Source organism: Elephantulus edwardii, unplaced genomic scaffold (genome assembly GCF_000299155.1).
Source record: "Elephantulus edwardii isolate Elephantulus edwardi_28Jun2011 unplaced genomic scaffold, EleEdw1.0 scaffold00297, whole genome shotgun sequence".
Lineage (NCBI taxonomy): Eukaryota > Metazoa > Chordata > Mammalia > Macroscelidea > Macroscelididae > Elephantulus > Elephantulus edwardii.
This window is the reverse complement of record NW_006400047.1, coordinates 105,465-119,914: the sequence shown is the minus strand read 5'-3', so window position 1 is coordinate 119,914 and position 14,450 is coordinate 105,465. Positions and strand designations below refer to the sequence as shown.

General features: G+C 40.8%; 1 protein-coding gene across 1 annotated transcript in view; it reads left to right on the top strand.

Moving 5' to 3' along the window:
- The window catches only part of SNX30 (sorting nexin family member 30), a 133,925-nt gene that overhangs the window by 100,396 nt on the left and 19,079 nt on the right, over positions 1 to 14,450 (top strand). The window contains exons 5-6 of the mRNA XM_006900840.1: positions 1,770 to 1,965; positions 2,861 to 3,060. Of these exons, the coding sequence (XP_006900902.1) occupies positions 1,770 to 1,965; positions 2,861 to 3,060 (396 nt within the window). The remainder of the gene's footprint in view (positions 1 to 1,769; positions 1,966 to 2,860; positions 3,061 to 14,450) is intronic.

Genomic DNA, 14,450 nt, shown 5'->3' with positions numbered 1-14,450 from the left:
TAGATCTCCCACCAATCTTGACCTCACATTTCTCCTCATAGAGCCCAGCCTCCCGCATGATCTGTTCTGCAAAGAGGTTGAAAAGGTATAGAGATAGGATGCATCCCTGGCGTACGCCCTTCCCAATTTTGAACCTTATCTCACCCAAATTATGAGCCACCATTTTTATTGAACAAAACATTTAAAAAGGAGAGAAATCTTATATTCCCTATCCTTGGGAATTTGTGTGAAGAATAAGGAGGAAAGGTGGTTTGTTGGGTTTTTTTGTTTTGCTTTTTTTAGAGAAAGGAGTGGTAGTTATCTATTTGTTAGTCAAGCAAGATAAAAATATTTTTTTAAAAAAACTCAACCAAATCCACAATCTTATAATATCTTAATAAGAATCTTTCATATGAATGAGTGCAGAGAAGTTAGTATTAAACAGAGTAAATTCTAGCCCTAGCTTTAGGTCCATATCTAGTCTACTGTATAGTCCATTCTTCACTTAAATACCCCTTTAATAACCTGGCTTTGTCTTAGATGTTACCACTTAAATGCTCTTTGCTATAGTGAATGAACAATGTCTTCCTCTTCCTTTTATTTATGATTTTGTGATCTTATCACAAACTAGAAGTCATTTTGGAAGGAGCAGCCAGTAATTCTGGGAGAGGCAGGAGGAAGTTCACTGTTGGGTACTAAATTCAATGTGTTAATTTATTTGGCTACCTCGGGGCATATTTTTAAAGCTGTACTTGAAATGGAGTTTATGCAGTTTGAGTTAGTCCGTTTGAATATCAAGTCAGTCAAAATCACTGCCATGGGGTTGGAACTGGCTCATAGCTGATGCTCCAGGAAGTTTTCAGAGGGTGCATATCAGAAGAGATTGCCCATCTTTTCTCACATGGAGCTGGTGTATTTGAACTGCCTGTCTTTTGGTTAGCAAAACAACTTCTTAACCACTGGGCTACCAGAGTCCCTAGCACTGCCTGAAAAAATATTTTCTATGGAAACAATTTAAAGAACTTGAGTATGGTTTTAAGAAGGCCTACGAGAGTTTTGGATTTTTAAAAAAAAATAAAGTATTTTCCGACTGGGATAATTGGGATGGGAGTGTCAGAGACAGTGCGATTGGCACAGGACAGAGCGGAGTTTAGGGCTGTTGTACATAGATAGGGTCGCTATGAGTCGCAGGCAACTCGACGGCACATAACAACAAACAACAACAACAAAGTATTTTATTGTGATTTTTAAAAATATTTACACACCAATTATGTCCCATTTATCAGTTTTTATGTTCCTGTTCACTGACATTGGTTGTCTTTGTCACAGTGTGTCAGCTTCCTCACTGTTTCTTTTCTGGTTGTTCTGTTCCTAGTGATCGTGTTTCCCTGCTCCCCTGCCTTTTTGTACTTGCTTTGAAATAATTATGGACCTTTTGGTCTCATAAAAAAAACACAGTAGTCATGGATGATATTGTTTATTTTATGAGCCAATGTCATTATTTTATTTAGCTTAAAAAAATTACTTCATGAGTTTGAGACTGTTTCTTATCCAGAATGTGAAAGTATAGAAGGGGAGAGGGCATCATGAGATCATTCTTTTAGGCAGCTTGACTTTAAAGAGAAGAGAAGGGGCTGAATGGATGCTTTGAGTATAGTTTACAGTGTGATGAATTAGAATCTACAGTGAGGGGATAAGGGCAGGGCAGATGCCTGACTGAGGTAAGGTATGGATAGGAATGATACTGTGTATGATCGAGCGCCTTAAATTTGCTCCTGTGCTCTCCTTAGGACCTGAATGCCTATAAGAAGCAAGGAATGGCACTGCTGACCCGAGTAGGAGAGTCGGTCAAGCACGTCACCGGAGGTTACAAGCTGAGGAGTCGGCCTCTTGAGTTTGCAGCCATAGGCGAATACTTAGATACATTTGCACTCAAACTAGGAACCATTGATCGAATAGCCCAGCGGATTATCAAAGAAGAAATAGGTGAGCTCTTTGTTGGCATCTGGGTCCTGCTCTGGGACTACATGTAGAGAAATTTGTGTCAGTAACAATAAGCAGACTCAGACTCAAACTGCAAAAAGGTCTAGTTGATAGAAGTAGCCCATATTTTACTTAAACATCTGGTAAATAGATTCAAAGTGTGGAGGAAGTACTTGTAGCCAGACTGTAATTTTTTCGTTGCAGTGTTTATCCTGTATCTTACCCCTGTGTTTGCTTTTTTCATAGTAAAGAAATACCTGTAAGTCTCTGGCTTACCCTCTTAGAACTTCAGCTTAAAACCAAACTTGATTCTGATTCCATAGCACTTGACGGCTTACACACAGGTTAGCATTTAAGCCCCTCAAGTCAGTCTGCTGGAAAATGATGTGTAGATCTGCTCTGTAAAGATTTACAGCCTTGGAAATACTATGGGACAGTTTTACTTTGTCCTACAGGTTCCCTATGACTCAGAATCAACACCTCTTGTGTCAAGATATTCCCAGGATTTTTTTTATTGTCTTTTCATTGTCACTGTTTTGTGTGTGTGTTAGTTTTTTGTTGTTTTTTTTTAAGATCTCTAAACTCATATGTAACTCTGTTCCTGTTGCCTATTAAAATAATGGGGTTTTTTTTCCTCCATGGAGGTATGATTGGTTGTTTTTGAACATGTTTGGTGCATGTAGCTCCTACCACTTATTCTTAGAAGGCATTGGGGACTTCTTCCACAGAGACATAGTGCTCCATTGAGGGGTAAAGTGAGTGGAGCTTACAATGTTAGCTGTAGAACAGCCAAAAAAATCACATTAGTGTAGTCATCTCTTGCCTCTGGTGATTACTGAGTTGTAATGCCTGTCTTTGCTACTCCATCAGTCCTTACTGATTTCTCTTTCCACTTTAGAGTACCTCGTTGAACTGAGAGAATATGGCCCTGTGTATTCCACGTGGAGCGCTCTAGAGGGTGAGCTGGCTGAGCCCCTGGAGGGGGTGTCCGCCTGTATTGGGAACTGCTCCACAGCCTTGGAAGAGCTGACTGATGACATGACAGAAGACTTTCTGCCTGTGCTCAGGGAATATATTTTGTATTCTGACTCCATGAAAGTAAGTTGTCGCCTTCTTGTACTTTCTTTGTAGTTGCCATTATGAAAAAAAGTAATGGAACATTGCCTGTGTGTGTGTGGTACACGATTCGTTCTTCTCAGGTGGGCAAGATCAGACATTTGGACTGACAAGGACCAAGTATGTTAATTAAATGAACAAAAAAGAGTTTGGAAGAAATTCTTATTACTGTTGTCTATGAGTTTAAGAAGATTTAAGAACTATTAAACAAGAACAAGGTGCTGTGGGAAAAGAGCAAGTTGATAATTAGACTTGTCAGCCCTCTCCAAAGTGCTGAAGAGCAAGGATGTCAGTTTAAAGACTAAGATGTACCCAGTCCACACCATGATACTTTTAGTTGCTTCCTATGCTTCTTAACTGTGGACAGTGATTAAGGATGACACTGATACTGGAGAACAGTAGTGAATATTTGCTGGAATGCCAAAAGAACACGCCAGTCTGCCTTGAATGAAGTGTAACCACATTGTTCCTTAGAGGCACCTAACAACAGCAACAGTACCTCATTGTGGGAATGTACTAGTTTATCTATTCATCTATTTTTTTTCTCTCTCTTTGCTGTTGTAAATAGTGCTTGAACATGAACGTGAGTATTTCTGCTTGTGTTACAGTTCTTATTTCTTCAAGATTATGTATGTAGTTGTGTGATTTCTAGATCAAATGTAGTTTTCTAAGAAAGCACCAAACTGCTTTCCTTAGTGGTTGTACTACTTGACATCCCCAGAGCAACATTTTAAGGAATGATCATCTTGTGTCCAACAATCATGTGCTCCTCCAAATGTGACTTGTGTATGCCGGGCATGGGTGCGCAGTTAGAGTCAGAGGCTCCTGACTCCAGAGGAACTGACTGCAGAGCGGGCTCAGCACAGTCTGCAGACTCCTGGATGTAGATTGGTGTGCGTGTTTCCTGTGCTGATACAAAATGGCCAGGACCTGGACTTAGGTGAAGGTAGGCTGGGCTAGAATACTGCCAGAGAACTGATGGGTAATGAGGGGAAAAGTTCACTCGCCTGATAACTGGTCAGGCATGGGGTACCTTTCCTGTCATAATCTAGTCACTAGCATAGATGCCACAGAAGTCCTTGGTTCCCATACTGACTGAACAGCTGTGCAGAATGGCCATGCTTTGCTTTTTACAGTTCTGTGTTCCTTCTGCCTCCTTATTTGAGGTTTTTATTCCATTTCTTTCTTTAGTTTATATTTGAAGTACTTCTTTGCCTTTTCTTTTTAAAATCCATTGTTGTTGTTGTTATGTGCCGTCGAGTCATTTGCGACTCATAGCGACCCTATGTACAACAGCCCTAAACCCTGCTCTATCCTGTGCCAATCGCATTGCCTCTGACACTCCCATCCCGATTATCCCAGTCACTGAATCAATCCACCTCATAGAGGGTCTTCCCCTCCTGCGCTGTCCCTCTACTCTACCCAGCATGATGTCCCTCTCCAAGGACCTGTCTCTCTTTACAACATGTCCAAAGTATGTCAGGCGAAGCCCCAGAATCTTTGCCTCCAAGGAGTAGCCTGGTTTAACCCTCTCTAGGATGAATCTGTTTGTTTTCTTGGCAGTCCATGGTACATTCAATACTCTTCTCCAACATCATAGCTCAAAGGCGTCAATTCTCCTTCTGTCCTCCCTAGTCATTGTCCAGCTCTCTGATGCATAACAAGTGATTGCAAAGACCATGGCCTGTATCAGGCGCACCTTCGTCTCCTAAGAGACACCGTTGCTCTTGAGTACTTTAGAGAGGTCCCTAACAGCAGACTTTCCCATCGCGATACGCTTTTTGATTTCCTGGCTACTGGTGCCAAGAGTGTTGACAGTGGAGCCGAGCAAACTGAAGCTGTGAACAATCTCAATCTCTTCCCCATCCATCCTGATGCTGCCAATAGGTCCAGTGGTGAGAATCTTTGTCTTCTTGACATTGAGCCTCAGTCCATACTGAAGGCTGCAGTCCTTGACCCTCTGCAGTAAGTGCATGAGGTCCTCCTCAGTTTCAGCAAGCAAGGTTGTGTCATCTGCATAACGCTGATTGTTGATAGATCTTCCACCAGTCCTGACGTCACACTTCTCCTCATAGAGCCCAGCCTCTCGGATAATCTACTCAGCGTACAATTACCTTTATTTTTTGGTATCTTCATGGAAGAAAGCCTGGACTGCCATCTGTCTAGTCCACCATCATACTCCTTGGGGGTTTTCAGTGACTGTTCGAAGTAGATCACTGGACCTTTTTTCCCAGGCATATCTGGGTGGATTAGAACTGCTTGCCTCTTGGTTAGCTACTTAGCACGTTAACTATTTATACTACCTGGGGGCTACAACTTGAGACTAAAAACTCAAATTCATGGCCATCAAGTTGATTCCAATCTATATGGCCCTTCCCTTGGGTTTCTGAGGCTGTAAATTATAATTGGAGGAGATGGCCCATCATTCTCTTGAGTAGCCTCTAGTGGATTCGAACTGATGGAGCCTTTAGTTTAGTAGTAGCACAACTCACCATGGACTACGCCACCAAAGCTCCCTTGAGAAGAGGAGGTAAAAAAATTCAAAGAGTAGTACAGTTTCTTTTTTTAAAAAAAGAAACTTTATTATATTATGGAAAATATCAAGCATATATTTACACACACACACACACACACACACACACACACACACACATTTCATGAATTCCATGTGCCTATTACCCTTGTCTCATCTTACTTTAAATGAAATTTTGAGGCCCTTGATACATATTAAAGGCAATGGAAAGTGGAGCCTGTTTTTGGTAGAATGAGTTTATGCTCCAATATACTCTATAAAGCTTTCAACAAAGTGCTTTCAAAGATAGGGTAGAGTCAAAGTAGTCCGGGAAGTGGTATGAATTTCATTACCCATAAGATAGAAGTGGTGGTGGTAACCGCAGGCATGAAGGTCATTAGCCCAGTATAGTTTTATTGATAATTATTGAAACTAAAGTTTAAAGCCAAGGCTTCTGACTCCAAATCAGCAACTCATTCTCTTCTACATTGCATTTTTTAAAGTTGCAGTATACTTATTACATTCTTAATCCTATGACTGGAATGAGTATAGAAATACATCTTGAAATTAACTAGAATCGTTCACTTTAATTATGAAGTTATACAGGGAGGAATGTGGCATCAAGATTGTTGGAAGATTCATTGACAACCTGCATTATGCAGATGACACAACCGTACTTGCTGAAACTGAGGAGGACCTGAAGCTCTTGCTGCAGAAGGTCAAGGACTGCAGCCTGAAATATGGATTGAAGCTCAACATCAAGAAAACAAAGATTCTCACCACTGGGCCAATTGGCAGCATCATTATGGATGGCGAAGAGATTGAGATAGTTAACAGTTTTAGTTTGCTTGGCTCCACAGTCAACACTTTGGTACCAGGAGTCAGGAAATCAAGAGACAAACTGCACTGGGAAAGCCAACTGTCAGGGACCTCTCCAGAGTACTGAAGAACAATGTCAGCCTGGAGACCAAGGTGTGCCTGATCTGAGCCATAGTCTTCGCAATTGTGTGCTTTGCGTTAGAGAGCTGGACAGTGACTAGGGATGAGCTTTGGTGTTGGAGAAGAGTATTGAATATACCATGGACTGCTAGGAGAACAAACAGGTTTGTCCTGGAGAGGGTGAAACCGAGCTGCTCCTTGGAGTCAAGGATTCTGCAGCTTCGTCTGACATACTTTGGACATGTTGCAAGGAGGACATGTCCTTGGAGAGGGACATCATATTTTGGAAAGTGGAGGGACAGTGCAGGAGAAGAAGACCCTCGATTAGATGGATTGATTCAGTGAATAGGGTAATGAGAGTGGGTGTGGCAGAGACAGTGAGGTTGGCACAGGATAGAGCAGGGTTAAGGACTCTTGTACATAGGGTCACTGTGAGTTGCAAGCGACTCGACGGCACATAACAACATTTATATATGTGTGTGTGTGTGTATATATATATATTTATATACACACACACACACACATACACACACACATATAATTTTGAAGTATCTATTTTTATGACTGAAAAGAAATACTTTTCTGGGATGCCCCATTTCCCCACCTCTTACACCTTTCATCAAAATATCAGATCTTCAGACTGGAAAAGTTCAAGATCTGTCTTATCAGTTGGAGCTCATTGAAGTCCTCTCTAGGTGGACCTAAGATCAGGAGTCTTGTCTGAGTTTAATATGAAGAGCCTTTGGGACAATTTCATCTAACTCACTCATTTAATAGGTGAAGGAGTGAGGAAGCCAAGTTTCCACTGGTATATCTTTATTCTGTGGCCACAGGGTGTATCCCCTAACTTACAGTCAGCTTGCATCTGTGGCCTGTTTTCCAAAGGAAACACCAGGTCAGGTGGTACTTTTCATGGTCGACTCTTAAATTTTATCTCCTTAAGTGCAGTCATCTGTATATATTCTGTCCCTTGAGAGGTGGAGGTAAAGTGAGGTCTTAATAAGACTGTATGGATCCAGTGGTGCAGTGAGATTTTAAGCAATGCACAACAAGGACAGCTAGTGCTGGGAAGATGGGCAGAAACAGCATAATGTCTGAAAGAGAGGGATACCAGTTTTCTCTGGGCCCAGGACTCAAGTTGAATACCCCTCTACACATCGATAAGTAATCCTTATATGGGATTTCATGTCCTATAGACCATCTGTGTATAAAAAGTAAGTAGATAGTAATGAGCTGGGAAAGACATCTTAGAGTGTTTATTAAATGTCTAGCTGTGCGCCTTTAGAGTGGACACCTTGGTGACCAAGCCAAGAGTTGAAAAAGAGACTTTTAACAGATTAGGGCAGTACTGTCCCTAGCCGTTTGAAGGTGATTGTCAAATATTTGATTGAATTTGTCCACTTAGTGAGGTTAGAATATTTATGGATCTGTAACATGCTATATATAATGTACTGCATACCATGTATCTTATTAAGAGATATGCTTATTTATCTAGAATACAAGTGGCAAGCTTTCTTTCTCTTAGGTCTTGATAAGTGACTGTGGTAGACTGAGGGTCTAAAGTAGGAATGGATTTTAAGAGAAAGCCACAGAAGTGGTTTTAAATGGAGACTTGAATGGTATATAGGGGTTAGCTGTGGAGATACAGCATTTTAGGCAGGGGGAGTAATTCGTACAAAGATTATAAAGGCACAGATTGCTTGATTTAGCCAGTGTTGATTTAGGTCAAGGGAGTAAATAATAGGAGATGAGGTCAGAAAGGGCCAGGCCATGTAGCATATCAACAGCCATGGTTACTAAAGAGTCTGGATTCTATTCTAAGGATTAAACGGGAAGCCATTCAGCCATTCATAAGGGGGTTACATGCTACAGTTACTACTTTAAGTCTAGTGCTGCAGTGTGTAGAATGGCTTGTGGAGAGTGATAGGTCAAAGGGAGACCAACTAGGAGACCATAACAGAGGACCACGTGGCACACAGCTACATTGATTTCAGCATGTCAAGGGTGGAAAATAGAAGTAAATTTATACAGGGTTATAGCTCTTAGCAAAATAATGACATTACTCAATAGTATGGGCACATGACTTATTACTTGCATAGCAGTTATGACAGAGAATAGGAAGGTACGATTCATCTCAAATCAATCTTTTAACACTGTGTTCAAGAGTGAAATAGGAGACCTTTTCTATGCATTCCTCTCCCTTCACCACCACTCCCAACCATGTAGGCAAAAGGTCAAGGAACAAAGGGACCTGGTACTTTCCCACCTAAAACGGAGGAATTTTTAGGTGTGGAAAGGGGAGGATGATGTGATCTTCCTGTGGCCAGGAAGGTGGTTTTGTGCAGGTGCAAACAGCATAGCCACCCTGTGACCAGGGGGTAAAATAAAAAAAGAACATTACCTTCCCTTCTAACTACAACATTAATTTCCTAAACCTGATTAATGGTGTAGTGGTTTTAAAACCACTCAGAGAAACCACTCCTTCCCTTGCAGTTTATACTTTGACACATTTAGGTAGTCAGGGAAAATGGGAAACAAAAGTAAACATTGGGGAAGCACTTTTTTTTTGCTATGGTGGAGTTTGAGCATGGTGGGAAAGAAACATGAGTCTGGGGTATATCTTGGATAAAGGACCAACTGGACTTGTGCTGGTCTTCATGTGAAATAAGAAGAGGAGTAACTGAGGATGACTCTTGGGCTTTAACTTCAGCACGTGGGTAGATAGTGGCATCTTTTTTGTGCGATGGGGAAGATAGTGGGAGCTGGGGTGGGAATAAAGTTATTTTTACTGTGTTGAATATAAAAATGTCTATTAGCCATTGCCACCACTCGTCTGTCAGTTTGTCTTAGGATAATGGCTTATGAGTAGCTGTAATGCTCAAGTTTATGCCACTGGTCTTTCAAATTCTAACAGAGTCAGCCATGGATAGTGGACAGGCTTCAGTAGAGCTTCTAGACTAACATGGATTAGGGAGCAGGGCTGACCATCCATTCCGAAAATTATAACTACTTCTTTCCTGCCATGCGCACGTTCCACTCAACTGTAAGGAAAGTGCTTCCCCCCCTTCACCAGGACTACCTAATTGTGTCAAAGCAAACACCTCAATGGAGGCAATTTCTCCTGGTGGCTTTTAACCCACTGTGTCATTAATCTGAAAATACAGGTTTGCAAAAGAAATCTTGTCATTAAAAGAGGAAGAAATGATCTTTTTGATTATGGATTCCCAAGTCACAGAATGACTATGCTGTTTGTACCTTGAAAAAACCATCTTCCTGGCTACACGAGTAATATTAATATCACATGCAAAAATCTTGAAGATTATTTTTAAAAACATCCAAAAACCAACAAACCACAGCTGGAGCAGTATCTCAACAAGGAATTGAAGTTCAGTGTGGATTCAGAAGAGGCCAGGAAATTGACAAAATATCAAGCTGAATTCAAAAGAGGTGATGCAATAAGAGAAGCCATTGCTTACTGTAGATGATCTTGGCTGAAAGCAAAAAGGACCAGAAATATATGCTTTATTTTATTTTACTTCTGTTTTATTGATTTCACAATAAAATATTCAACTGTGTGGGTCATAGTAAATTACGGATAGCATTGAAGAATGGAAATGCCAGAACACTTTATTTTGTTCATGTGGAACCTATACATGGACCAAGAACAAAGATACTGCATGATTTAAAATCAGGAAAGATGTGAGCTAGGGTTATATCTTTTAAATATATAGTCAGTCTAAATGCTGAGCACATAATCTGAGAAACTACCCTACATGAAGAATGTAGCATCAGGATTGAAGGAAGAGTCATTAACAAACTAATAATGCAGATGACACAGCCTTACTTACAAAAAACAGAGAAGACATGCACACCCATGTTTATTGCAGCTTTGTTTGCAATAAGAAAGAGCTGGAAACAACCCAGGTGCCCATCAACAAACAAATGGATAGAGAAGCTCTGATATATTCACACAATGGAATACTATGCTGCATTGAAAAATAAGGAACTCATGAAATATTATACAAAATGGGTGCCCCTAGAGGACATTTTGTGGAGTAAAATATCTGTCATAAAAGGACAAATATTGTATAGGGCCACTGTTGTAAAACGAGACTGACATCAGGGTTGAGGGAAGACAGAAGGAAGGGATGAATGATATATACTGCATTGAAACAGATGAGGGAGAGCTGTTTAAAAGGGATATATGATTGGGTATTACTGTCATAACAGGAGTCTGGAATGAAGGCTGCACAGTGGGGGTATTACTGTCATAACAGGAGTCCGGAATGAAGGCTGCACAGTGGAGTGGACTTAGGGGGAGGGATTACATTACAATGATTTTTACTTTTCCTTTTCAAGAAGAAGAGTGAATTGGCGGGGAGAGGGTGGGCAGGAAGAAAAGTACAACAACGAATGACTGGAAACCCTAAGTCTCTGTAAACTTTCATTAAAATTAATTGAAAAACCCCAAAACCAGAGGAGACAAAGCATTTCTTGATCAAGCTCAAATACTGTAGTTTTGACTACAGATTACACCTCAACACAGGGAAAACAAAACTCCTCCCTCACAACTGGCTCAATAAACAAAATCATCATAAATGATGAAAAGATTGATGTTTCCAAGGATTTCATGTTGAGTTCACATCAACAGGGAAGAATCAGGCAAGAAATCATTTGCTAGTTGGGCTGGGAAAATCGACTGCTGGCGAGCTCTGGTGGCCTAGTGGTAGGAAACTGAACTGTCATTTCAGAGGTGCGTGGTTCAAATCCACCAGATGCTCTGCTGAAGAAGGAAGAACAATCGCCTCCTGTACCAGTCAGATCCAATTTGACGGTACACACATAAAAAGAATGAATGAATGAATGAATGAATGAATGAATGAATGAATAAATAAATAAATATTATAAAAAAAATCTCGACTGCTAAGGACCTCTTTAAAGTGCTAGAGAGCAAGGATGTCAGTTTTAAGACTAAGGTGTGTCTGACACAAGCTCTGTCTCACATACTTTGAGCATGTGGCCAGGAGGGACAAGTCCTTGGAGAAGGATATCATGCTCATAAGGTTGGAGGGACAGCACAGGAGAGGAAGACCCCGGATGAGATGGATTGACACAATAACTGGGGCCATAGAAACAGGTGTGTTGGAGTCAGTGAGATTGGCTCAGAATAGGGCAGGCTTCTGAGCTGTTGTACATAGGGTCGCAATGAGTTGCAGATGGCTTGACAACACACAACAACACAACAGCAACATCAGCATGTGAAAACTTGACGGTGACTAAGGAAGATCAAAGATTAATTGATACCTTTGAATAGTGATGGTAATGAAGACTACAAACTAACTGCCAAAAGGAAAAACAAATCCACCTTAGAGGAAGGGCTACCAGGAAGCACTTTAGAAACAAGCATAGTAAAACTTTGTTTCACATACTTGCATCCATCCCTGAAGAAAGACATCTTGCTTGGAAAAAATAGAGTACCAGTGAAACAAAGGCAGACCTCAACCAGGTGCATAGACACAGTGACTGCAACATGGGATTAAGCAGCACAAAGAGTGTGAGGATGGCACAGAATTGAGCAGGTCAGGGTTTATTCTGTTGTCCGTAGGGGCACTGTGAGGTGGAGCTGACTTGACAGCACCTAACAACAACAATAACAGTCATTAGAGATGATGTCAGGACTGTTTGTTTTATGCGTTTAGTCTAGAGCAGTAATAGAAATTTAGAGGCTATGTAAACCTGTATATGACTAGAAGGTTATCTAGGGAGATGAAATAGAGGTAAGTAGAGGGCTCTGGCTTGTGCCCTGGGCATGATGATACTTAGTCAACTATAGTGGTTAAACCTGCTAATGTCAAGGTTGTTTGTTCGAGCTCACCAGCTGCTTCACAGAAGTAAGACGAGGCAGCATACCTCTGTAGAGATTTACAGCCTTTGAAGCCCTAGGTGGTGGGTCTGCGCTGTCCGATAGGGTTGCTAGGAGTTGGAGTCTTCTCAACAGCAGTAGGAGGTTTTTAGTAGTACCTTCTTAGGGGAATGAATAGCATAGGGAGTGTGAGATGAAATGATCTCTGTAGTAGGAAGGGAAAGTTGGAGTGCAGTTTGAATACACCAGCTGCTCCATGGGAAAACGATAAGCAGTCTCCTCCTTGTGATTTACTGCCTCTAAAAACCCACTGGAGGCTCAGCTATAAGTCGAGTCCAACTCATCAACATATGACAGTAGGCTCATTGAAGCCAAGGGAAATACTTTCAGAAGAAGGGATGATCAATAATGGTCGTTGGATTTAAGAATATGGAAGTCATGGGTGATCATGATTAGACATGTGAATGGTAGATTTAAGGATGTTTCATGTAAAGACTAAATTTACACTTGTCTTTTGGGTGGAGATACCTGGATAGTCTTTTTTCCAAGTTCTGGTTGTTTAGTTGTCATTATGGTCAGATAGTTTCTTTCTGCTGCCTATAATTCCTCCTCAGAAGCCATAAAGTAAAGCCACTGAGTCAAACTACAGGAAAGTATCCAGTTTATGCTGTAGGCAAACCATTTCCAGTGTCTTTCAAAAACTAAAATAAAAATTTTCTGGAAGACTGAGTTGCAAGGAAAAAAAATAGCATTTTCTTTTACTGTGGTGTAAATATAAAACATGTATGGGAACCCAAAAGGGAATGAGATGAGAGCAGAGGGGTGAGGCTATGTAGGGGAGAAATCACAGAGTTACACAAGTTGGTGGATGGATGGAGAGGGTGAAGGAAATGGGAACGATCCAGCAGGGACCTGAAAAGATAGAATAATGAGGGGCATAGTTCAATGGTGATTAATTTTATAAAACATAATACATGGAAATGATTGTATGAAACACAATGTGAATGAAGGATAGTGTGAACCAATGTATACAAACTTTGTAAGCAAACTAATATAAAATAAAAATTAAAAAATATGTATATATGACCTCAGTAATTTTTGATGTACAATTCAGTGTTAAAAATGTCCCTCTTAGCAAATGGGGGGCGGGGGGGACGGGTTTGTGCGGGGAGAAAGGTGCAACAATGAATGAATGGAATCCCAAAATCTCTGTAGATGTTCATTGAAATGAAAAATAAACAACCTAAATTTAAAAAAAAATGTCCCTCTTTCTGAACCAAAGAGATTATGTAGGGACTAATTAAATTTTTTAATAGATATTTAAATTGTGATTTGATTGAAAGCTTACAAATGAAAGTATTCACACACTTATTTGCTTTATAACATTGATTATAATGCTCATAATGCAATTACACTTTCTGTATATCCTCCTTGTAATTCTAATTTCCATTAGTCCTTCAATCCCTTCCTGACTTCTGGGCCTTGTCCTTGGGCAGATTCTGCTGTCTTGACCCTACATGTTGGGAGAGGCACAGCCTCTGGATTTGCAGTGCACCTCCCTGTGGACGTAGCCACCAGAGCTCCCTTCACCTTATGGACCTCTATGTTGTCTCATGGTGGAAGTTCTGGTCGCATGGTCCACGGCGAGGTGCACTACTAACCCACTGATGGCAAATCTACAGTGGTTCAGAGTCACCAGCAGCTTCTGTGAGAGAAAGACGGGCTGTCACCTCCCAGGCAATTACAGCCTCTGAAAATCCACTGGAGAGTCAGCAGTCGCTTGGTTCTAACTGAACAACAATGAGTTTTGAGAATTTGGTTTGATTTTGGATTTTTAACTTTTCTAAGGAGTTCGTAATAGATGATTTCTACCAACTCTTACAGGCAGAGATAGATCGAACATGCAATCAAGATGCATTGATAATAATGGGCGACTGGAACGCAAAAGTTGGGAACAGGGAAGAAGAATCAGTAGTTGGAAAACATGGACTTGGTGACAGAAATGAAGCTGGAGATAGAATGATTGAATTCTGCACAATCAAATGACTTACTCATTGC